The sequence below is a fragment of the Penaeus japonicus genome, unplaced genomic scaffold (assembly GCF_977035675.1).
Source record: "Penaeus japonicus unplaced genomic scaffold, GWHDUDI00000001_assembly GWHDUDI00000003, whole genome shotgun sequence".
NCBI classification, from domain to species: domain Eukaryota; kingdom Metazoa; phylum Arthropoda; class Malacostraca; order Decapoda; family Penaeidae; genus Penaeus; species Penaeus japonicus.
Genome location: NW_028234405.1, coordinates 1,646,580 through 1,671,998, shown reverse-complemented (window position 1 = coordinate 1,671,998; position 25,419 = coordinate 1,646,580). Strand labels below are relative to the sequence as shown.

The following is a 25,419-nucleotide window of genomic DNA, read 5'->3' as shown; positions in this document are numbered from 1 at the left end:
GGAAGTGCCGCTGCCGGTGTGGTGTGGTGCCACTCGGAGGCGCAGAGAGTGGGCCAATGGCAGCCAAGTTTTTGCTCGTTGATGGTTATTTGGTCCGACGCAATTTACTGTTTAAGAGGTCCAACAAAAAGTAGGAGGAAGGAGGAGGAGGAGGAGGAGGAGGAGGAGGGAGGGAAGAGGAGGGAGGGAGGGGGAAGAGGGGGAAAGGAGGAGGAGGAAGAGGAGGGAGGAGGAGGAGGAGGGAAGAGGAGGAGGAGGGAAGAGGGGGAGGAGGGAAGAAGGGGAGGAGGGAAGAGGGGGGAAGAGGGGGGAAGAAGGAGGAGGAAGAGGAGGGAGGGAGGGAGGGGTAAGAGGGGGTAAGAGGAAGAGGAGGAGGAGAAGGGAAGAGGAGGAAGAGGAGGAGGAGGAGGAAGGAAAATAAAGAAAAAAAGGAGTAGGAGGAAGGAGAACGAAGAAGAAAAAGAAGTAGGAAGGGAAAAGAATGAAAGAGGAAAAGGTAGGAAGATGAAGGAGGAGAAGGAAGTAGGAGGAGGAAGTAGGAGCAGCAACAACAAGTGAAGCAAAGAGGAAGAAAAAAAAAAGTTCCGGCACACGATCACTGCACCGTGTTGATCGACCGCAATAAAATAAACGCTGATTATCGAAAAAATAGTAGTTTTACAAATAAGAAATTAAACAGTACATGAATAAGAAAAAAATAAAAAAAATGGACACCAAACGAAGCTGGATTCTAAACATTGTTCGTATGATCTCTACTACTCGCATGAACTGATTTAAAAAACAACAGACAAACGATAAGATAAGAACATCTTTATAACTTTGTCCTTTGGAAGTTTGAATGAATGAATGAAAAAAAAGAAAAAAACACAGGACGAAATTGGGTAATTACGCCAAACAGGATGAAATAAACTAGGTCACCGATAGGGTTAACTGACTTCCCCGGCGAGGTCAATACCTTTGGCAATTAAGCAAACAACGGGCAGTCAGCCTCAAACTATTCAAAATATTTCCGTAAACAGTTCATTCCAGGTCAAAAGGACGCTGTCCGTCTGTAATTATAATTCCGCCGAAGATTGTCTCATAAAGGAGAATAGAAAAGCCAAGAAAAGGGGGAGAGGGAGGGAGGGAGGGAGGGAGGGAGGGAGGGAGGGAGGGAGGGAGAGAGGGAGAGAGGGAGAGAGGGAGAGAGGGAGAGAGAGAGAGAGAGAGAGAGAGAGAGAGAGAGAGAGAGAGAGAGAGAGGGAGAGGAGGAGAGAGAGAAAGAGAGAGAGAGAAAAAAAAAGAGAGAAAGAGAGAAAAGAGAGAAAGAAAGAGAAATAAAAAGAGAAAGAAAGAGAAATAAAAAGAGAAAGAAAGAGAAAGAAAAAGCGAATGAGCACGATCCAAAGAGAACCAAGCAAAAAACAACAACCCTTTAGTTACTTCAGCGATTAGTCCCCAGACTGTAAACCGTAAACCCCGGCACCCGGACGAGGTTCCCATCACCAAAAGGCTGCACCAAGAGGCCGAGCGTCGTTAATGAAACATCCGCCTTCCTATCACCTCCGTTTCTAATGTTAACACTTGTTTTGCATATTATAAGAAATCCCTATAAATATTTATGGTGAAATTGCCCACGTTTCACATACATATACATATGTATGTGCTTTTTTTTAGGAAGGAAAGGTTGTATTATATCCGTATTGGTACGTGTGTATGGGTGTGTGTATGTATGGCAGATGTGTGTTTGTGTGTGTGTATATGTATGTATATGTGTATGTATGTATGTATGTATGTTTGTATTCATATATGCGTGTTTGTATTCATATATGTATGCATGCTTGTAATTGTGTGTGTATGTATGTTTCTTTTTGTTTGATTGAATTCATATATGTATATCTATCTACCAATACACCTATATATCATTAAAAAAACACTGATCATCTGCCCTAATTTCTTTGTCGACAGACCTCACACCCATCTCACCTCCCAACCCCCCAACCCCCTCCCCCCCAAAAAAAAAAGTCCCCATGTAAGACAACTTTCCAGCTTTCTTGCAAGACTTACCAGCTTCAGACTTGGCCTTGACTTTGTGACAGAAGACGCCGTGACGCTGCCCCTTCTCCATGTACCCGGAGAGTGCCATGCATCCGCCGAAGAAGGTGATGTGCCACAGGTATGTCACCACGACGGCAGTGCCTGAAAGTGGGGTGAAAAAAAAATCGTGGGGTTAAGTTTGGTATTCGTGGAGGATGGTGACGAGAGGGGGGATATGGGGAGGGGGGAGAGGGGAGAGGGGAGAGGGGAGAGGGGAGAGGGCAAAGGGGAAAGAAAGACGCTGACGTAATGACAAAAAGAAACCGGTAATATTGAAACGTTTTTCAGAGCTAACTAGAGCGAGGGACATGATTTGGTGAGGTTCCAGTTAGGAAACCTTAAAGAAAGGGAGGGAAATTACACCAGTCGTTCAAAAAGGCTATAGACAATGTAAACTGGTATCCAGAGAGAGGCTAATCGCCCTCGGCATCCCGGCATCTCGGCATCCCAGCCGCACAAGTCGACATGGATGCCACGTCGACCTGTGCCGCAGTGCCGGGGCGGTCAAGGCAGACTGCGTTACGTCAGAATCAGCAAGACTCGAGTTACAATACATGTTCAGGCGTGGTTAGAACAAGAGGGCATTGACACGTGCAAGGGTTTGGGGGCACGCCATGGTCTCAGAAAAAAGAAGTCTATTAGGCATTTTACTCGAGAATATACTCTGACGATTATCTAACTACTCCTTGCAAAGGATTTGAAAACGTCAGAAGTTTTGATATCATAAAGATGAAAGCAAAGACCTGAGGGATCACAAAAGAGCTCCGATTGAGAACACTCCAGCGAAACCCACGATCTCGACGTATAAAACTTCGAAGGCAGGGAAGGCGAGGCGAGGCCAGGCCTTGAGCAACTCACCCGTGTAGAGACAGAAGACCTGAACGCAGGGGAAGGGCGTGATGGCCCCGATGAAGAAGGAGATCATGTCCGTCAGGGAGGTGATGGTGATGCTGACGGCGGCGTCGGCAAAGGTCTTCGCCATCCGGTCGGACACAGAGTCCTGAAGTCGGGTCCTCCTCCACGCTGCCAACATCACGAAGGTGTCGTCGATGCCAATACCTGCGGAGGGAGAGAAAGGGAGAGTCAAGACAAGCACGAGAGGCAATGGGGCATTCGCGCTCCACAGACAATACGCGTGGGATGCATAACAAGAAGTGCCAACACGCGACTTTCCATACAAGCCACACATCCTTCACTCTCTCTCTCTCTCTCTCTCTCTCTCTTTCTCACTCACTCACACATTCACTCTCTCTCTTCTCTCTCTTTCTCACTCACTCACACATTCACTCTCTCTCTCTTCTCTCTCTTTCTCACTCACTCACACATTCACTCTCTCTCTCTTCTCTCTCTTTCTCACTCACTCACACATTCACTCTCTCTCTCTTCTCTCTCTTTCTCACTCACTCACACATTCACTCTCTCTCTCTTCTCTCTCTTTCTCACTCACTCACACATTCACTCTCTCTCTCTTCTCTCTCTTTCTCACTCACTCACACATTCACTCTCTCTCTCTTCTCTCTCTTTCTCACTCACTCACACATTCACTCTCTCTCTCTTCTCTCTCTTCTCTCTCTTTCTCACTCACTCACACACTCACTCTCTCTCTCTTCTCTCTCTTTCTCACTCACTCACACATTCACTCTCTCTCTCTTCTCTCTCTTTCTCACTCACTCACACATTCACTCTCTCTCTCTTCTCTCTCTTTCTCACTCACTCACACATTCACTCTCTCTCTCTTCTCTCTCTTTCTCACTCACTCACACATCCTCTCACTCTCTCTCTAACCAAAACACACAAACGCACAAAAAAAGGAAATCTCTTCAAAGACACTGTAAATTCCCGGCGCTATTATCAAAGACCTTGCTTACTGACGGCAATATCTGGACAAAACTAGCGATGGAAACTAATTTGACATTCTAGCAGACTCGCTAAGTGGAAAGGTGACGGCGTGTCGTAATCCACTCGTTTTTTTTTTCTTCTCTCTCTCTCTCCTAACATTTGACTGTGTATTTTTAGCTCGTGGCTTAAGGTTATCTTTAATTGCATTGCCAAGCCGCAACCAGACTGTTTCTTCGGCTGCGGTCTTGCGCAAGCGAATATGCGACGGCTTTCTGGTCCATTGTTTGTGAAATATGAAAGTGTATTTCAAATTTCCGATGTCGTCTTCGGGTCTATTCCTCTCGACTTTCATTCCGAAATCAATTTTAACCAAGTCGTCTTTTTCTTTTTTATTAAAAGAACGTCTTTCACCACCACCACCATCATCATCATCATCATGACCACCACAGCCCCGCCACCACCACCTCCTCGCTGCACCTTGGATAGTGTTGCTGGGAAGAGTGTCTGGAAGTATAACAGGTTTTGCATTCTCCGGGGTTTCTCGTCCTCACTATGCAACTGCACGAACGCTCACTCTCTCTCTCTCCTTCTTCCCCCCCTCTTTCTCTTTCTCTTTCTCTCTTTCTCTTCTCTCTCCTCTCTCTTCTCTTCTCTCTCTAGGTCGTCTCTGGTATGTCCTATTTCTTTCCCTATCAGACAATCTTGGCTCGATACACGTCGCAAATTCACTGTTATTACCTAAAAGATCTTTTAAATCAACATGTTCGGAACACAAGGCATAAATAATCGGACATACCCCCCCCCAAAAAAAAAAAAAAAAAAAAAAAGAGAGAGGAGAGAGAGAGAGAGAGAGAGAGAGAGAGAGAGAGAGAGAGAGAGAGAGAGAGAGAGAGAGAGGAGAGAGAGGAGAGAGACACAACACATCTCCTTTCTCCTGTAACATTCCAAGCTAATCCTAACATATGCAACACACGTGCGACACACAAGTTCCGTAATTGTCAATCTGTGTAAGGATATGATCGTTATCCGGCCTGGAATGTGCGAACGGGGGAACCAATCGGCGGACGATGGAATGATACCGTGATATTGCCTCTACCGTTGGAGTCATTTCGTGATTGCGTTCTCGAAGTGGTTATGGGAGGGAGGGAGGGAGGGAAAGAGAGAGGGAGGGAGGGAGGAAAGAGGGAGGGAGGGAGGGAGGGAGGGAGAGAGGGAGAGAGGGAGGGAGAGAGGGAGAGAGGGAAGGAGAGAGAGAGAGAGAGGGAGAGAGAGAGGGAGGAGAGAGAGGACGAGAGGAATGGGGTGAGAGGAAGGAAGAGAGAGAGAGAGAGAGAGAGAGAGAGAGAGAGAGAGAGAGAGAGAGAGAGAGAGAGAGAGAGAGAGAGAGAGAGAGAGAGAGAGAGAGAGGAAGGGAGAGAGAGGACGAGAACGAGAGGAATGGGGTGAGAGGACGAGAGGACGGGAGAGAGAGAACGAGAGGAAGGGAGAGAGAGAGAGAGCGAGCAGAAAGGGAAAGGATAATAACCGATCTATCTACACTGCAGAAAGTCAGGTACACAGACGACCAAGCAAGCTCGTTTGTTGGCAGGCAGACGCGGGGAGGAGGAGGGTAGTCCTGGAGACCTTCCAACACTTTCACTTTTACAGACGGCAGAACGGCCTCCCAGGTGTCTCCGATCCGAGAACCTTCCTACGCGTCTTCTGTTCCGAGAAGGACACCCCCCCTCCTCTTGCCCTTCAGGACGACCCAGGGGACGACCCACGGGAATACCTTTGAGACGACACCGCGGGACGACCCACAGGACGACCCAGGGGACGACACCGCGGGACGACCAACGGGACGACCTACGGGACGACACCGCGGGACGACCCACGGGATGACCCACAGGACGACCCACGGGACGACACCGCGGGACGACCTACGGGACGACCCACGGGACGACCCACGGGACGACCTACGGGACGAGCTACGAGGCGGGGACGGGGGGCGATCGACAGTGGTCATCCTTTTGAAGGGTTCCCGTCTGAATTTCCCGCCAGCGAGTGTGTGTGGTCGCGATCCCGCCCGCCGACTCGCCGATTCTGACACGACACTCATGCCAGACACACGCGAATCGGACCTCAAGGTTTTTGAAAACGGTTCGACGTGCGAGTAGGCGAGGGGGGTGGGGGGGCGGGGGGGCGTGACTCACTTGCCACATGACATAATCCCGTGACCTCGCAAACTCCCCGGGCAATACCCTCTGGTGCAGTGACCTCGTCTTAATACCGAAGTGAAAATGTGGCAATATAAAAAAAAAAAAAAAAAAAAAAAAAATTATATATATATATATATATATATATATATATATATATATATATTGTAGTGTTGCCTTTTTTACTTTTTTCATTCTCCAACAGGCCTAATATGCCACTTGCTATACCACCACTGTACAAGAACAAAATCTTTATAACTCATTTACGCAAAAGGAATTAAATATTCTATCTCTTCTGACCGACTTGATTCCCATAGAAGGCATCAGTATGGAGGTTCAACATCATCGGTTTTCACTGCAAGAAAGTTTCAACTGCGTCTATAAATAATTCAACATCAACATCAACATCAACTCGTCCACGTGTGTGAGTTTGGCGTGGAAGGTGTGTGCGTATATGTGTGGGAAGGGAGGGAAGGGAGGAGGAGGAAGGAGGGAGTGAGGGAGGGAGGGAAGGGAGGAGGGAGGAAGGGTGGGAAGAGGAAGAAGGGGAAGGGAAGAAGAAGGTGGAGGGATAAGGAAGGAGAAGGGAAGAGGAAGAAGGGAAGGGAAGGAGAGGGGAGAGGAGGGGAGGGGAAGGGAAGGAGAGGGGAAAGGAGGGGAGGAAGGAGAGGGGAAAGGAGGGGAGGGGAAAGAGAGGATAGGAGGAAGAAGGGAAAGATATGAGTGACGAATTACGTAATATGAAAACTGTTACTTAAGCGTCGGTCTTCCAGAGGTTAAATCCAGTCGAAACCACGCTGGAATATTGCTCAGAGGGCCGGTTGCATAATGCACAGGACAGAGACAGGTCGATGATTCTCGCCTTCCAGGATGTTCGACTCGGGGTTACTCGTACTCGTTACTCGTAAAGGTCACATTTGACGAAGGGAGAAAGCGGGTATTTTGAATACATCAGTGAATTGGAGTGGAGGAGACTGGATAGAAGCGGATAGAAGCGGCAGGTGGAGATAAAAAAAGAAAACGAGAAGAGAAACAGAAAAGGTAATCCGGGGCCAAAAAAAAAAGAAAAATTGCACGATGAAAAATGAAATATCGAACGTATCCCTTCAATGAACGAATTCTTCTGCTTCAACCGACCGCGAATCAACTTCCGTACACGTACACGTACACACACACATACAAACACACACAAAACACTGAAACGTGTGGTGTGTAGAGTAAGCAACGTTAAAGTTATTCTCAGCGCCCATACAATACATGCAATGAATAATGAAAAACCTAAAATCTCCCGTGTGATTAATTCGCTCGTTTTTACATCATGAATGACCCAAATAAAGGATTTGTTTCATATGAAGATATATGAAGGTATATGAAGGTATATGAAGATGCTCTCTGTTTGTGGCGGAAAGAACGAGAGGGATTTTAAAGGGAAGAACAGGTGTCGCAGGTCGGGAGGATGGAGGGTGTTAGGTAGATGGAGAATACTGGACAGGAGGATGCCATGTGCTAGGTAGATGGAGAATAGATGAAGGAAGGATGAAGGAAGGATGAAAGAAGGGTTTGGTATGGGATAGATAAGGCGAGGGAAGAGAAGAGAAGGAACACGGATAGGAGGAAGAGGCGAGAGGTGGAATAAGCAGACGAAGAGGAGGAAAAGGAGAGAGAAACAAAAAGGAAGAGGAGGAGGTAGAGAGGGGAGGGAGCAGATGAACCCTAATGAATGAGAAGCGCTGTAACCCAAGCCCTGTTGCACCTGCCTGGCGATGGCGGGTGGTCCTACAGGTCTCGTCCCCCTCCCTCCCTCCCCCTCCTTCATCCTCCCTCCCTCCTCTTCCCCCTCCTTCATCCCCCCTCCCTCCTCTTCCCTCCTCCTCCTCCTCCTCCTCCCTTCCTCCCTCCTAACTCCTTCATCCCCCTCCCTCCCTCCCTCCCCTCTTCCTCCTCCTCCCCCTCCTCCTCCTTCCTCCTCCTCCCCTCCCTCCTCCTCCCCCTCCTTCATCCCCCTCCCTCCCTCCCTCCCTCCTTCCTTCCTTCCTCCCCCTCCCTTCCTCCTTTCTCCCCCTCCCTCCCTTCCTCCTCCTCCCTCTTCCTCCCCCTCCTCCCCCCTCCCTCTCCCTCCCTCCCTCCTCCCTCCCTCCCTCTCCCTCCTCCTCCTCCTCCTCCATCACCACCCTCCTTCCAGACATCCTAAAGCAAGACTTTCGAAAGTACCTCGGTCGGCTCGGTCTTATGACGTGCAGCGCCGCGACTCTTGACTCGACCTCTTGGCTTGGTATCCGGAGGGGAGAGGGAGGAAGGAGGGGGAGAAAGATGGAGAAGGGGGAAGGAAGGAGGAGAAAGGGGAAGGAGGAGGGAGATGGAGGAAGGAGGAGGAGAAAGGGGAAGGAGGAGGGAGGAGGAGGAAGGGGGAAGGAGGAGGAAGGGGGAAGGAGGAAGGGGGGAGATGGAGGAGGGAGGAGGAGAAGAAGGGAGGAGGAAGAGGGAGGAGGAGGGAGGAGGAGAAAGGGGGGAGATGGAGGAAGGAGGGGGAGAAGGGTGAAGGAGGAGAAAGGGGAGAAAGGGAGATAAGGGAGAATGAAGGAGGAGGAGGAGGGAGAAGAAGGAGAAGGAGGAGGAGGGAGAAGAAGGAGAAGGAGGAGGAGGAGGAGGAGAAGTAGGAAGGAGTAAGAGAAGAAGGGGGAATAGCAGAAGAAGCAGCGAGCCGAGGAGGGGGGGCAAATGCACCAAATTTAGCTCGAAACGACACCTGTGTTTGAAGACTAGTTACCAAGTACAAGCGGGACAAGAGCAAACGTAACCATGGCAACAGTTCTTTCGTAGGAAGGAGAGGAGGGGGGAGGGAAGAAGAGGGGGGAAGAGGGGGAGGGGGGTTGGGGCCGAAGGAGTCGAGTCGGTAGCAGAATCCAAATGGAAACCGGGCCATTATTATTAAGGGGCCGATAACTATCCTTTACCTCAAAGTTCTCCGAAGTCATTCCAACCGCAAGTACATGTGTATCTATAAAACCGTGTATATCAAAGAAAAAAAAATCCTTTATTCGGGTCATTCGAGATGTAAAAAAAAAACGAGCGAACTAAACCAAAGCCCTCATTTCTTAAAATTCTGAAGTGGTTTCTACCATCAAACTCGTTTTCACATTCATAGTTCGATGAAAATACCGATAAGAGAGAGGGGTGGGTGGGGTGGGGGATGGGATGAAGGAAAGGAGGGGGAGAATATGTTCTATAGGTACTCTGTTCTTCCTTGAAACTATTTCGCTAGTATCTTTGTATGGATTACTTTCTGCTGCATTAAAGCGAGGCATATGCAGATGCAATCCCGCACCCCCCCCCCATCCCCCCACCGAGTAATCTATCACTGCAGGATATTATTCTTCCCGAGAACCGTTTATAACAAGATGTCTTGACAGTTGCAACGACATAGCATCAGATCTTCATGACAAGGAAAAAAAGAGAAAAAAAAAGCATCGAAGTCTTGCTCATTTCCGCGGAATCGAATGGCACTGACTGCTAGCTATGAGTGGCACACCTCCGTCCGTTATGGCACCGTCTATCATCAGAGGTGTATCGCAGACCGCTCTCATACCTGCCTTTCTCTCGGGGGGAGACAGAGAAAGGGGTAAGGGAAGGGACGGGAAGGGAAGGTCAGTTTGCTATTATCAAGCAATCTTTACGCGAGCCAGTTTAGCGGTTAAGCGCAGATCGTATCGGCCGAAAGAAACAACACATTCCGCGCTCGGACTCGGATAACTTTCATCGCATGTCTATAAATATCCCAGGCGACCCCGGCGGCTCCTCGCGGGCGTTACCTTGATCTACTTGTCGAAGGTCGAGGGGGCCCCGAGACACTTCTTCGAGACGTTATAGGGGCGCGGCGAGGGGGGGAGGGGGGTATCTCCAGATCTCTAAGGGTGCGTTCGGGAGACTCGGTTCTCACATTAAGTTTAGGCCCCTGATGGTGATGGCGGGCGGGCTGGACGGCTGGCTGGACGACTGGCTGGACGGCGGGCGAGCAGGCGGGCGGGCGGGCGGAGAGGCGAGAGGTCCACCTGTTCCGCGCGAGGCACTTTCTTTTCGGGTCGAATATTTTCCTCCTCCTGCTTCTCCTTCGTGTCTCGACTTCGCGTTCCCTAGACCCATTAATCCGCCCCGGGCGAAAAAAAATAGGATGAAGAACTGATGCATCTTGGCCTCTCTGTTGTCACCTTGTTCTTGAGTACTCGTAGTTCTCGGATAGCGACGGGAAGAGAGAGGAAAGAGAGAGGGAGAGAGGGAGAGAGGGAGAGAGGGAGAGAGAGAGAGAGAGAGAGAGAGAGAGAGAGAGAGAGAGAGAGAGAGAGAGAGAGAGAGAGAGAGAGAGAGAGAGAGAGAGAGAGAGAGAGAGAGAGAGAGAGAGACTCACCAAGGGCAGATGACGACACCTAAGGGATGTGTTTGTTCTGGCCTGGATTGCAATGACACCAATAAAATCAATTTAGCGCTCTTTTATAGTCTACGGTTTTTCTCTAAAATCAATACGAGTTACTATGGTAAATTATACAATGATTAACACACTATAAGAAGTATATCGCGACTTGGTGTCAACGGTCTATCATATCCCATCAAAATACAGACCCATTACCACCTCGCCTGTTATTCAAGCTGAAGTTACGAAGTCCTTTTACCAGCCTATTCAAACGTTTGTTTTAATCATCATCAACTTATCAAAAGATCCCCCTCCCCCCATCTCTCTCTCTTTAACCATCCCCCCTCTCTCTCTCTCTCTTTAACCATCCCCCCTCTCTCTCTCTCTCTTTAATCCTCCCCCCTCTCTCTCTCTCTTTAATACCCCCCTCTCTCTCTCTCTTTAACCCCCCCCTCTCTCTCTCTCTCTTTAACCCTCCCCCTCTCTCTCTCTCTCTTTAACCCCCCCCCTCTCTCTCTCTCTTTAACCCCCCTCTCTCTCTCTCTCTTTAACCCCCCCTCTCTCTCTCTCTTTAACCCTCCCCCCCCCTCTCTCTCTCTTTAACCCTCCCCCCCCTCTCTCTCTCTCTCTTTAACCCTCCCCCCCTCTCTCTCTCTTTAATCCTCCCCCCCTCTCTCTCTCTTTAATCCTCCCCCCCTCTCTCTCTCTTTAATCCTCCCCCCCTCTCTCTCTCTTTAATCCTCCCCCCCTCTCTCTCTCTTTAATCCTCCCCCCCTCTCTCTCTCTTTAACCCTCCCCCCTCTCTCTCTCTTTAACCCTCCCTCCCCCATCTCTCTCTCTTTAAACCACACTAGTTATGCTTAATCTCCCCCTATTCGTATCCTCGACCACAGGCGAAGGAAAAACCATATCCAAAACATTAATTCTAATCAGAAGAGTCATAGTAAAAAAAAAAAAAAATCAAATCAGACAGTCGTAAAAATAAAACTCAAGAGAAGAGAAAAAAAGAAACAAAGACAAAGTTACACGCTCAAAAAAACAAAAAGCAAAACAAAACATACAAGCTCTGTGTACACAAGTGAAAGAGATGGAGAACCCCCCTCCCCCCCCCCCGCCTGTCATCACCCTTGATAAACTATCTGTTACACGCTGTGGGTGCTGATGAAGTCGTGCTACGCGGTCTCAAGCACTCTCTCTGTCTTCTCTCTCTCTCTCTCTGTCTTCGTTCTCTCTGTCTTCGCTCTCTCTGTCTTCGCTCTCTCTGTCTTCTCTCTCTCTCTCTCTGTCTTCGTTCTCTCTGTCTTCGTTCTCTCTGTCTTCGTTCTCTCTGTCTTCGCTCTCTCTGTCTTCGCTCTCTCTGTCTTCGCTCTCTCTGTCTTCGCTCTCTCTCTCTCTCTCTCTGTCTTCGCTCTCTCTCTCTTTCTTTCTCGCTCTCTCTCACTCTCTCTCTCTCTCTTTCTCTCTCTCTCGCTCTCTCTAGTTCCTATGCCTATTCATGTGTATACAATGTAAATAGTATGAATAAACTTATCAAAATCAAATCAATCTCTCTCTCTCTCTCTCTCTCTCTCTTTCGTCCTTTTATCTCCTTGCTTGCTTAAAATGCAGGAAGTAAATGTGAAAGTGGAGAATATGTAAGTGGGAGTAAAAGGGGACATTTGGTAGGGATAAAAAAAAACTCTACGAAAGCGTGAAAGCAAGAGAAAACGAGGAGAGGTCTTGGAAGAGGAAGAGGAAGAGGAGGAAGAAGAGGAAGAAGAGGAAGAGGAGGAGGGAGGAAGAAAAAGAGAAAGGGAAAGTTCATAAAAAAAATCGAAATATGAGGGAAACGAAGTGAAAAAAAGAAAAAAAAAAGGCGAAATAGAAAGAGGAATATAAGAAGGGAAAAAAAGAAGAAAAAAGGGAAGAAAAAGAAGAACATGAAGACACAGGAGGAGGAGGAGGAAGCAGCAGCCAGAGAGAGAGAGAGAGAGAGAGAGAGAGAGAGAGAGAGAGAGAGAGAGAGAGAGAGAGAGAGAGAGAGAGAGAGAGAGAGAGAGAGAGAGAGAGAGAGAACGCCGAGAAGGAAAGGCTGCCTCGTCTCAGCCCCTTCACCCTTCACCAAGGGGCGGGCTGAGGCCATCACCCTGACCCTCGAAATGGAGTTGAGGAATCTCCGGGCGGGCGGGCGCGCGGCGAAGGACACGGCGGCGCACCTTCGAGACGCCGCGCGCCGCCTTGCGCAACACCGCGCCGTCGGAAATGGCCATTCCATCGCACGGCGTCTGTTCCCGCCCGTACCCAGGGGGCGCGTGCAGGAGAGAGACGGGTCGCGCGAAGAAACAAGAAACAAAAGATGGAGCGAGAAATGTCAGTAATAAGAATAATTTTTTTTTTTTTTTTTAGTTATTGATCCTTTTTATCATAATTATTTAGGAATAAAAAAAAGGTACGAAAAACGAAATGAGTGGAAAAAAAGGAAGAACAATAGGGACGAAAAAAAGAAGAGATCAAGAGAAAAAACAAAAGCCAAACGGACGAACGTCTTTGAATAGGATCCACGACCACGGATCTTCGATTCCAACCCCCTCCAAACCCTCCGGCGGCCCTGCAGATTCCTTCTTTTCTTCTTTTTAAAATTAAATTACAATCTCTCGTGCACGTCTTTCCACGTTCGTGCGATGCATCCCCTCAGCAAAGGCGATTGAAGTAAATTTATCCTTCACCGCCGATTCGTAATTACGCTCACACACAACCGAACGCTTCACACGCACGGCTCGGCCATCCACAGGCCTCGCAAGGCATTCGAATGCGTTTTGCATACTTCACTTCGCTGTCTCGTTGCAGAATCGTGCGCTTTCGTGCAACCGCCATTCGTGAGGGGGATTTTGAGGCAAAGGGAAATGTCCCCGAAGTACGAAGCGTCTTCGAAAAGAGAAGAACGCATGGATGCAAGGCGTGTGAGCGAGAGAGAGAGAGAGAGAGAGAGAGAGAGAGAGAGAGAGAGAGAGAGAGAGAGAGAGAGAGAGAGAGAGAGAGAGAGAGAGAGAGAGAGGGAGAGAGAGAGAGAGAGAGAGAGAGAGAGAGAGAGAGAGAGGAGAGAGAGAGAGAGAGAGAGAGAGAGAGGAGAGAGAGAGAGAGAGAGAGATGAGAGAGAGAGAGAGGGAGAGGGAGAGAGAGAGAGGAGAGAGAGAGAAGAGGAGGGAGAGAGAGAGAGAGAGAGAGAGAGAGAGAGAGAGAGAGAGAGAGAGAGAGAAAGAGAGAAAGAGAGAAAGAGAGAAAGAGAGAGAGAGCGAGAGAGCTAGAGAGAAAAGACAAAACGAAATCGAAAAATCCTTCATTTCATAATCGACGACTTCCCACGGAGTGGCAGTGGGCAGGGGGAGAGGGGAGGGGAGGGAGAAGGGAGAGGAGACGAAGTGTGTGTCGAGGGAGATGGGGAGGGGGAGAGGGAGAAGGAAGAGGGGACGAAGTGTGTGTCGAAGGAGATGGGGAGAGAGGAGAGGAGGGGTGGGGGTGAGGGGGAGGGGGAGAGAAAGGCGAGCGAGAGCAAGGGCGAGTCTGCATTCCCCGGCGGCGCGCGGCCCGGAGACAACAGCGAGTGCCCGCGGCGTTGAGAACCTCGATCGCCGTCTGCAAGAAATATTAATGAGGTCTTTTCAAAGTGCAAAGACTCACTCTCGCTCCGGCCGCCATCTTCCCCCCTGATCTACTTCGCCCACTTTCTCCCTCTCTTCCTCCCTCCCTCCCTGTCTGTCTCTCATACATAATAGAGAGGGGGAGAGAGTGAGAGGGAGAGAGAGAGTGGGAGGGGGAGAGAGGGGGAGGGAGAGGGGAAGAGAGAGAGAGAGAGAGGGAGAGAGAGAGGGGGAGGGGGGGAGGAGAGAGAGGGGGAGGGGGGGAGGAGAGAGAGGGGGAGGGGGGGGAGGGAGAGAGGGGGAGGGGGAGGGAGAGAGGGGGAGGGGGAGGGAGAGAGGGGGAGGGGGAGGGAGAGAGGGAGAGAGAGAGAGAGAGAGAGTGAGAGGGGGAGAGAGGGAGAGAAGGAGAGACAGAGTATGTGAGAGAGTGGAAGGGAGAGAGTGGGAGAGGGAGAGGGAGAGGGAGAGGGAGAGGGAGAGATAGTAAGAGAGAAGAAAGAGAGAGTGAGAGAGAGAAGGAAAGAGAAAAGAGAGAGAGAGAGAGAAGATAGAGGAGAGAGAGAGAGAGAGAGAAGATAGAGGAGAGAGAGAGAGAGAGAGAAGATAGAGGAGAGAGAGAGAGTGAGAGATAAATAAAAGCAAGCAAGCTGTCTGTCTGTGCAGCGGTAATACCAACCAGCGATAGGATGCTATATCGACTCGGGTCATATTTTCTCACTCCCTTGCAAGATTTCCTCTGAGGGCAACGTTGCTATGCAAAATTTCCCCGAATCATATTAGAACTTTGGAAAAGGACGACATCAACACAACTCCTGTATCAACATTGCTTCTAAAACCTTAAGTAAATATTCAAACCCGTTAAGTCTTTGATGCGATAAAAGAACATCCGGGTTTCCATTCAACACTCATTCACTCATCTTCATTAACAACAACAAAAAATAAAATAGAAGCGGTATTTACACATTCATTAAAAACAAACAAATATCAAGCTCTATTTTTTGGTTTGTCTTTTTCTTTATATATATATACTTTACCGACATTTGCCTGCACAGTTTAGAAGACATTCGTACCTGAAAAAATAAAAAATAAAAATTAATATCGAATCATAACAAAATGTACTGTATGTTTACATCGCCGAAAGATATACATAAAAATATGATCACAGACAAAAAAACAACAAACAACAACAACAAACATTACGAATGGAACCAGAAAAAAAAATCAAAGTGAAATACCAAAATCCGACCACAAACCAACGAAACAAAAACCGGCGGGAAAGTGGGTAGAAATGTGGCGGATGCGATTCCGACTCAAGAAAAAATGGCGGCGGCGGCGGCGGCAGTCTCTCAGTCTCTCAGTCTCTCTCTCTCTCTCTCTCTCTCTCAGTCTCTCTCTCTCTCTCTCTCTCTCTCTCTCTCTCTCTCTATCTCTCTCTCTCTGGCACTCGAAGGTCCCGCCGCCGCCATCACTCACTCACTCACTCACTCTCTGTCGACATCACGTGACTCCTGGCTGGAGGGGTCACGCGATGAGAACGGAATATTTACGAGCTTCCGAACCAAAACTACCTTGTGGCCTTCGATTTCTCCTACCTCCCCCTCCCCCTCCCCCCCAAGAAAAAAGGAAAAGGAAAAGGTGATAGTACAAAAAAAAGAAAAAAAAGAAAGAAAAGAAATGCATGTACGTTCCAGGTTATTTTTAGATAGTAGTTTGATACTATTGCGCCGAGTGAAAGAATCAAAATAATAAGGATGATGAAAAAAATAAAATAAATAAAAACAAACGACGACGGCCTGATTACACCACGTGGCAAAAATCCACGGGGGTTTATTAATTAAGTAGCACAAAACCTCGTCTTTTCTTTTCCAGCAACCTCTCTCGTCCCCTAATTAGCTACATCATGCTACTCCCTTTTCCTCTCAGCTGCTGACCCCTCCTACTCCCCCTTCCCCCCTCCCCCTTTCTTCGTAACCTTGTGCCGAGTCCCCATTCACCCCCCCTCCCCTCTCCCCCCCCCCACACACAACCAATCCATTCATTCTCTCCCCCCCCCCACCCCCCACCATCGACCCCTGCATGCCTCCTGTACCAGACGGAACACAAAAACGGATGACGAGATCGATAATATCCCCCCCCTTTATCCCCCCTCCCTATTCCCTATTCCCCTCCCTCCTCCTCTTCCTCCTCAACCCCCTCCCCTCCCCTCCCTCCTCCTCTCTCCGCCAGCTAAATTTGGCATCATACAGGAGGCCGGAGGTAGGGGAGGGAGGGAGGGGGGGAAGGATGAGAAGAGAAAGGGGTAGGGGGAGAGGAGAAAGGAAGAGAAAGATAGAGAAAGAGTAATAGAAAGAGAAATAGAAAGAGAGAGAGAGAGAGAGAGAAAGTGAAAAAAAGAGAAAGAGAAAGAATAGACGAGGGGGCTGAGAACACCGGAACCAACCTTGGCATAAAAGGTCGACATATTCATAACCATACAACTAATTTCATGCTTGAACCGCCGCCTTAAAACCAACCGACATGGGTACAACGACGCCCGAATTATGTATGTTCTTGCTTGATTTTCTTGATTCCATTATGTCTGTTTACTTCGTTTCTTGATATAGATCTCCTTTCCCCAATAACTTTTATGGGGGGGGGGGTTCTTTGTTTGCTCTAACATACCGGTCCGGATTTTCTTCATTAATATGAAATTAAAATTGACAAGGAGTAGAGGCGGAGGGGAGGGGAGGTGTTTGTATGGAGGAGGAGTAGGGAGAGGAGGAGGAGGAGGAGGAAGAGGAGGAGGAGGGAGAGGAGGAAGAGGAGGAGGAGAAGAAGAAGGATGAGGATGAGGAGAAGGATGAGGATGAGGAGAAGGATGAGGAGATGGAGGAGGAGGAAGAAGAGGAGGAGGAGGAAGAAGAGGAGGAGGAAGAAGAGGAGGAGGAGGAAGAGGAGGAGGAAGAGGAGGAGGAAGAGGAAGAAGAAGAGAGAGGATGCATCGTGCATTAGGTTGCAAGCAAATGCTGATGAAGAATGGAGATTTAAAGTGGGGGGAAGGGGGGGGGGCAGCGTCGATAGTCTCCGAGAGTTAAAGGAGGAGGAGAGGGAGTAAGGAGGGGGGAGGGAGTAGGGAGGGAGGGGAGTGGGGGTGAGAGGAGTTAAGAGGGAGGAGCTAAGGTTAGGCACTCCGAGCGAAACCTTGACCGCCGATAGCCTTGACTCAAAAACTCTAGCGAAAGTCAGTCAGAGTCTCTCTCTCTCTCTCTCTCTCTCTCTCTCTCTCTCTCTCTCTCTCTCTCTCTCTCTCTCTCTCTCTCTTCCTCTCTGTCTTCCTCTCTCTCTCTCCCTAATTCTCTCTTTCTCTTTCTCTTCCTCTCTGTCTTCCTCTCTCTCTCTCTCTAATTCTCTCTTTCTCTTTCTCTTTCTCTTTCTCTCTCTCTCAGGACACTCATAGGCCCTTAGGAAGAGGCCCTGATAGAAGGTAAGCACTGGAGGAAAAAGGATTTATTACGAAAAAAAAGAAAAAAAAAAGATTAAAAGCACGTCGCGTGTAACAAGATTACTATAAAAGAAAACCGGGAAGGTAAGGAATAGGGGAGAGAGAGAGAGAGAGAGAGAAAAAAAAAAATAAATAAATAAATAAATAAAGAGAGAGAGAGAGAGAGAGAGAGAGAGAGAGAGAGAGAGAGAGAGAGAGAGAGAGAGAGAGAGAGAGAGAGAGAGAGAGAGAGAGAGAAAAAAAGAAAAAAAAAGAAGAGGAACGAAAACACAGGCTTCGGGTGCGTGAAAGGAAGGGTTAAGAAACAGCGGCCGGAGGGCACACGCCTTTCGAGACAGAGAAAATGCCTTTCCTCGCGGCGTCACCTTGGGTCCACGGCACTCGGACGAACAAGATCCTACAGCTCCTTACCAGTATTCGGCCATAGCCACATTCCCCAAATTTCTCACCTGCCGTGTCACAATCTCGGGAATATATATTATACACACATACACACACACACACACACACACACACACACACACACACATACACACACACACACACTCACACTCACACACACACTCACACTCACACACACACACACACTCACACACACACTCACACTCACACACACACACACACACACACACTCGTGTTTAAGAACCTCCCCCCCTTTTTTCGAGCTACCCTGCGTATAAAAAAGAAAAGATATATATATATATATTTTTTTTTTGAAAATCGCGAGGATATCCTTGAAGAAACCTTTCTCAGGCCCGCTCCCTCTTTTCCTTCGTCGGCGCCCACACGCCCACCAGAGCATCCAGCCATCATCTCCCAACGCGGCTCGCAGTTTAGCCTCCATTGGCATATATTGTCTTGGCCTTATTTGCCTGTCTGCATGAGCATGACTGGCTTCTTATGCATGGCCGACGACGCATGCAAGAGTGCCCCCGTGTGCTTGCAATTGCTTGTGTCTGACTGGCTCTCTATGTAAGGTACGTGCGCTTGATCAATTTCACTCCCTTTTTTCCCCCACCTCCGCGTGCTTACCGCTTCTCTGTCTCTCTAACTATGTCATCTCTTCTATATTACCTTTCTTTATCACACAAGCTCTCTTCTCCCCTTTCCTTATTCGTGTTACCCGACAGTCGCAAAGCGCACAAGCACAGACCCTCTCGCAAAGATAGTATAATGGCTTCTTTCCCCCAAACAGCGGTTCTCCTCTTCTTCCCCCCCTCCCCTCCCCAACAGCGGTTCTCCTCTTCTCCCCCCCCCCCAACAGCGGTTCTCCTCTTCTCCCCCCCCCAACAGCGGTTCTCCTCTTCTCCCCCCTCCCCAACAGCGGTTCTCCTCTTCTCCCCCCCCCCAACAGCGGTTCTCCTCTTCCGCCCCCCCCCCCCAACAGCGGTTCTCCTTCTTTCCCCCAACAGCGGTTCTCCTCTTCTCTCCCCCCCACCCCTCCCCAACAGCGGTTCTCCTCTTCTTCCCCCCCCCTAACAGCGGTTCTCCTCTTCTCCCCCCCCCCCAACAGCGGTTCTCTTCTTCTTTCCCCCAAGCCGGAAATACTCGTGTATTACAGTGGCAGCGTAATGCCTTCCAGAAAAAAAAAACTTATTACGATAACGCGCCGTGGATTTTTATCGGCCGTTGACGTGTCGAGAACACGCACGGATGATTGGTGATAAAGAAAAGAAAAAAGAAAATATAAAAACAAAGAAAGAAGAAGAAAAAGAAGAAACAAGTAACGGCTAATGAAGTAGATAGTAAAGACGGTATGTCGTAAAGCAGGAAGAGAGAGAGAGACTTACAGGATTACAAGGATGATGATGATCGTGACGATAAAAGAACGAGGAAGGAAAAATCAAGAAAATATTCAAGACAAAAAAAAAAAAAACGGCTTCGAAAGGAAACCTCGATCCCCCAAAAAAACAAACCTTACCCTTACCCCCCCCCATAGCTGTAGATCTCCTTCGACAAAGCACAAACAAAAACAAGAAATAATGGTCAAAGAAATGTCAAACAGCACTCGAAGACATGTCGCCTTTGCTGAAGCCACTCCCGACGCCCACTCCAGACGCCCACTTCGAGAGGGGGGTTTCCGATCAGAACCACTGACGTGTTTGAGTCGAGGGGGTGATTGGGGGGTGGCGGGTGGGTGCTACGGGTAGGGGGTATGTGGGAAGGAGGGGGGGGTGGAGAGAGGGTATGTGGGGAAGGGGGGCAGGAAAAAGGGATAGGATTAACGGAGAGAGAGAGAGAGAGAGAGAGAGAGAGAGAGAGAGAGAGAGAGAGAGAGAGAGAGAGAGAGAGAGAGAGAGAGAGAGAGAGAGAGAGAGAGAGAGAGAGAGAGAGAGAGAGAGGAGAGAGAGAGAGAGGGGGGAGGGAGAGAAGAGAGAGAGAGAGGGGAGAGAGGAGAGAGAGAGAGAGGAGAGGGAGAGAGAGAGGGAGGGAGAGAGAGAGAGAGAGAGAGAGAGAGAGAGAGAGAGAGAGAGAGAGAGAGAGAGAGAGAGAGAGAGAGAGAGAGAGATGGAAGGTAAAATTTCCACACAAGGAAGAGGATAGAAAAAGGGGGAGGAAGAGACGAAGAGAATGCGAATGCAGAAGTAAACGAAGTGATAGATGAGGAATTAAAGAAGGAGAGGAACGGAGAGGAGAGAGGAAAGAAGATGAGAGGAGAGAGGAATGAAGATGAGAGATGAGGAGAGGAGAGGAACGGAGAGGAGAGAGGAAAGAAGAGGAGAGAAGAGGAGAGAGGAAAGAAGGTGAGACAAGAGGAGAGGAGAGAAAAGAAGATGAGAGAAGAGGAGGAGAGGAGAGAAAAGAAGATAAGAGAGGAGAGGAGAGAAAAGAAGAGAGAAGAGAGGAGAGGAGAGAAAAGAAGATGAGACAAGAGGAGAGGAAAGAAAAGAAGAGAAGAAGGAAGTAGAAATACCGAGAATGAGTGGAGTTGGGGGGAAGGGAGAGGAGAAGAGAGGAGGGGCGGGGAGGGGAAGGGAGGTGTGGAGAAGGGGGTTGGGGGGGGAGACTACAACTACAAGAGGTCAGGGTAATCCAGCACAGCACTTTCACTCTACTTCCACAAGTCTCCGGCAGAGGGCGGGGGACCAGATCCTACCTGGCACGAAGGTGGGGAGGAAGAGGGGGGGGGGGAGCGAGAGAGGGAGGGAGAGAGAGAGAGAGAGAGAGATAGGGAGGGAGGGAGGGAGGGGAGAGAGAGAGATAGGGAGGGAGGGAAAGAGGGAAAGAGGGAAAGAGGGAAAGAGAGAGAGAGAGAGAGAGAGAGAGAGAGAGAGAGAGAGAGAGAGAGAGAGAGAGAGAGAGAGAGAGAGAGAGAGAGAGAGAGAGAGAGGGGGGGAGAGAGAGAGAGAGAGGGGGAGGGGGAAGGGGGTGAAGGGATTCCTTGACAAGTGTTTCTGGAGGAGGAGAGGGAGATGGAAGAAGAAGAGGATAAAAGAGACGAAAAGAGGGAAGGGGAGGGGAGAAGAAGAAGAAGAAGGATGAGGAGAAGGATGAGGAGAAGGAAGAGGAGGAGTAGAAGGAGGAGGAGTAGAAGGAGAAAGAGGAGGAGGGAGGAGGAAGCCTGTAGCTCGTGGGGAAATCCAAGGGAGCTCGCAGGCACGTCATCAGGGCCGAGGGATGTATGTGTCAGCGAAGGGCACCAGCGGGCAGGCACACAGGATACCCAGGAATGTCGTTTTTTTTTTTTTTTCTTTTTTTTTAACGTTCACATTTTCCTGGAATTACGTCACGCGGAGGACCCCCTTTTTTCGCGGCATACAGGCGTTTCCTGCAGTGAAAGTGAAAGTTTTCGTAGGAAGAAGGTGCGCCGATGAAAAGGAAGAAGAGCAATGGAATAAAGTCAGCAGATGAGGGAGAGGGAGGGATGGAGGGAGGGAGGAGAGAGGGAGGGAGAGAGAGAGAGAGAGAAAGGGAGAGGTAGAGAGGGAGAGAGAAAGGGGGGGAAGGAAGGAGAGAGGGAGGGAGGAGAGAGGGAGGGAGGGAGGAGAGAGGGAGGGAGGGAAAAGGAAGGATAGAGGGAGAAGGAAGGAGAAGGAAGGAGAAGGAAGGGAAGGAGAGAGGGAAAAGGAAGGAGAAGGAAGGAGAGAGAGAGGGAAAAGGAAGGAAGGAGAAGGAAGGAGAGAGAGAGGGAAAAGGAAGGAAGGAGAAGGAAGGAGAGAGAGAGGGAAAAGGAAGGAAGGAGAAGGAAGGAGAGAGAGAGGGAAAAGGAAGGAAGGAGAGAGGGGGAGAGAGAGAGGGAAAAGGAAGGAAGGAGAGAGGGAGGAAACAGGAAGAAGAAGGAAAGAGACAGGGAGAAAAACAACGAAGGCGAGATGAAGCGATGAAGAGATAGAGATAAATAGATAGAGAGATAGAAAGGTCCAATTCCAGAATCAGTGTCACAACACGAGTCACGTCACAGTATGACGTCCTGCAGAAAAGTACTTCCTCTGGGAAACAATGACTTGCCGTAGAGTTTAGTATAAAAAAAAAGTTTATACATATATATAAAAAATGTGTAAATCAAACGGGTTTCAACTGGCACTTGCCGGTGTGGGTGTCAACCGTGCCACGAGACACAACGTACGGTGGTGTCAAGAAGTAAAAGGTTTGAGGCAACGTGTCAAGGTGCCATCCCATCACGTACGGTCTTCAGATAAACCCAAGTAATAAAAGACATTCCCTTAGCTTTATCCTGAGCTTTAGAGCTTGGGGAAAAAATACATACAATAAGAAAATTAAAGAAAAAAGGAGGTGGAGGAGGTGGAGGAGGAGGAGGAGGAGGAGGAGGAGGAGGAGGAAGGAATCACAAGAAAGAAACTAAAGAAAAAAGGAGGTGGAGGAGGAGGAGGAGGAGGAGGATGAAGAAGAAGAAGAAAAAGGAAGCAAGAAAGAAACTAAAGAAAAAAGAGGAAGAAGAAAAAGGAGGAAACACAAGAGAGAAACTAAAGAAAAAAGGAAGAAGAAGAAGAAGAAGAAGAAGAAGAGGAAGAAGGATACACAAGAAAGAAACTAAAAAGAAAAAAGAGGAGGAAGAAGAAGAAGAGGAGGAAGAAGAAGCATGAAAGAAAAGCGGATTTCGCAAAGACTTCCTTCGGTGCAAACACCTTGAGCAGGATTCTAAGATATCGTGTGCCTTCACGGATATCACCCGCCGGGCATTCGGGTGTAGCTATGCTCTTTGTTCGTGATCTGTTGCTTGAGATAAATAGTATGCCCTCTCCTCGGGGGTGAGAGAGGGAGGAAGAGAGGGAGAGGGAGAGAGAGGGGAGAGGGAGAGAGAGGGGAGAGGGAGAGAGAGGGAGGGAGGGATAGAGGGAAGAGAGAGGGAGGGAGGGATAGAGGGAAGAGAGAGGGTGAGAGAGGAGAGAGAGGGGGGAGGGAGAGGGAGAGAGGGGGGAGGGAGAGGGAGAGAGGGAAGGAGAGAGAGAGAGGGAAGGAGAGAGAGAGAGGGAAGGAGAGAGAGAGAGGGAAGGAGAGAGAGAGAGGGAAGGAGAGAGAGAGAGGGAAGGAGAGAGAGAGAGGGAAGGAGAGAGAGAGAGGGAAGGAGAGAGAGAGAGGGAAGGAGAAAGAGAGGGAAGGAGAAAGAGAGAGGGAAGGAGAGAGAGAGAGAGAGGGAAGGAGAGAGAGAGAGAGAGGGAAGGAGAAAGAGAGAGGGAAGGAGAGAGAGAGAGAGGGAAGGAGAAAGAGAGGGGGGAGAGAGAGAGAGATAGAGAGAGAGAGAGAGAGAGAGAGAGAGGAGAGAGAGAGAGAGAAAGGGAGAGAGAGAGAGAGAGAGAGAGAAAGGGAGAGAGAGAGAGAAAGGGAGAGAGAGAGGAAAAAAAAAAATATCCAAACACGTTTACAAGAACGAACGAAACGAACGAACAAGCAAATTCGATGCAACAAAGGAAAGTGCTTGCAATCGGGAGGCAGCGCTAAGAATAACCAGGCAGCCTTTTGCCCACAAGTTCTACGGAATCCTCAAGGTCTACCAGAGCCCGAGGGCTTTTTATTTTTTTATTTTTTATTTTTTTTTCCCCATCAGAGTCTGGTCAATTCCAGGGTTTGCTTTCCCGAGGGAGAGGCGACGAGGAAATGCCGAGCGGGGCAAAGTGCCGATCCGACGCCCATCGTTTTGTAGTTCCTTAGAAAAAGAGAAGAAGAAGAAAAAAAGAAGAGTGACGAGACGAGACCGTTTCGCGGGATGGGACCCCCCCCCACACCCCACCGATGGGGCGTGAGGGAGCGATCGCCAAGTTTGGCCTTTTCGATTTATTTATTTATTTATTTATTTTTTATTATTATTATTATTTTTTTTTTGGGGGGGGGGGGGAGGGTCGCTTTCTTGCAAAAGGAGGGGAGGGGGGTCTCCTTCCTCGTTCTCCTCCTTCCTCTTCCTCGTTTTCCATTTATCTTACATATCTCTCCATTTCGTTACAAAGAGCTAATACAAATATATTTTTTTACTTGTGTACTACCGTTTAACAATCACACCAACCATTCTTGTTCTATTCTTCCTTCGCTAATCCACCTATTTACACGATTCCTTCCCTCTTCGCCCCTCCCCACCCCCCACCCCACTCCTCCCCAATCTTCCCCCTCCCCCTCCCTCCCTCCCTCCCTCCCTTCCTCCCTCCACCACCACCAGCTCACCTCACCCCCCCCCACCCCCAGCTCGCCTCACCCCCCTAAGCTCACTAAATAAAGCGACACGAACCCATCATTACTGGCTTCCTCTCGTGCCCAGCCAGAAAGATGCCATCCACTACCTACGATGTTTACTGACCCGTGGCCTTCCCTGCAACACACGTGGCCTTCTCTGCAACACACCCTGCACTTACGGATACCTAAGCAATGTTAACAGGCATATCATCTTTCTAAACGCACATGCACGCACGCAGACACAAGCACAAGTACAAGCTCAAGCACACACGATAGGAACGTAGGGCAAGCAGGCAAGGCACCAACACTTGCTAGCTTCCCTGGCACTGGGAGGAGAGGAGGAGACGGAGGAGAAAGAAAAGGAGGGTGAAGAGGACTTAATTAATTAATATATATATATATACATATATATAATCGAGAACCCTATCCAAGACTATCTAACCTAAAACGAAAATTTCGAAAAAAAAAATAAAATATAGCAAAGTGATAAAATACTTACCCCTCCCCCTCCCCCCATCCAAAAAAAAAAAAAAAAAAAAACATACATACATACATCCGAGTCTTTAAACGCAAGAGCCGCCCAGAGCGACGTTGCAACACGCCCCGACTAAGGTCACCCAGTTCAGTGTAATCATACGTAATTGGTGCAAAGGCCTGCCGCGGCGGGGGCCTCACTTCGCTTCGCACGGCCGCTTCGCCGCCCCACGAGCGAGCGCGCGGGTCGCTTGCGCTCCGGCGCTGACGTAATGATCAAGCGATCGGAGAGAGGGAGGGAGAGGGAGAGAGGGAGAGGGGGGGGTGAGAGAGAGAGGGGGGGGATGAGAGAGAGAGAGAGAGAGAGAGAGAGAGTGAGAGAGAGAGAGAGAGAGAGAGTGAGAGAGAGGAAAGAGAGAGTGTGAGAGAGGAAAGAGAGAGTGTGAGAGAGAGAAAGAGAGAGAGAGAGAGAGAGAGAGAGAAAGAAAGAATGAGAGAGAAAGAGAGAGAGAACGAGAACGAGATAAAGGAACAAGAACAGAAGGAAGTAAATGAAAACGAAAAGAATAAGAATAAGTCGCAGGTAATATTATTCCCTTTCAAATAACCTCAAATTCCAAACCGCTTCAGATCTGGCCAAATGCAAGCAAAATAACACGAAAGCAGACAAAGACAAAGACGAAGCCAATCTCGAGAAGAACGTGAGAC

The 25,419-nt window shown here is 49.0% G+C and overlaps 1 protein-coding gene across 6 annotated transcripts in view; it reads right to left on the bottom strand.

The window, feature by feature from the left end:
• Window positions 1-25,419, bottom strand: part of Ptr (patched domain-containing protein) — a 149,512-nt gene that overhangs the window by 10,179 nt on the left and 113,914 nt on the right. For all 6 annotated transcript variants that reach the window (XR_015192520.1, XR_015192519.1, XM_043005189.2 and 3 more), the window contains 2 exons: window positions 2,935-3,135; window positions 2,047-2,178 (listed from right to left, as the gene is read on the bottom strand). Coding sequence is in view for 4 of the 6 variants with exons in the window: in XM_043005189.2 (XP_042861123.1) it covers window positions 2,047-2,178; window positions 2,935-3,135 (333 nt within the window). In the remaining 2 variants the exon portion in view is untranslated. The remainder of the gene's footprint in view (window positions 1-2,046; window positions 2,179-2,934; window positions 3,136-25,419) is intronic.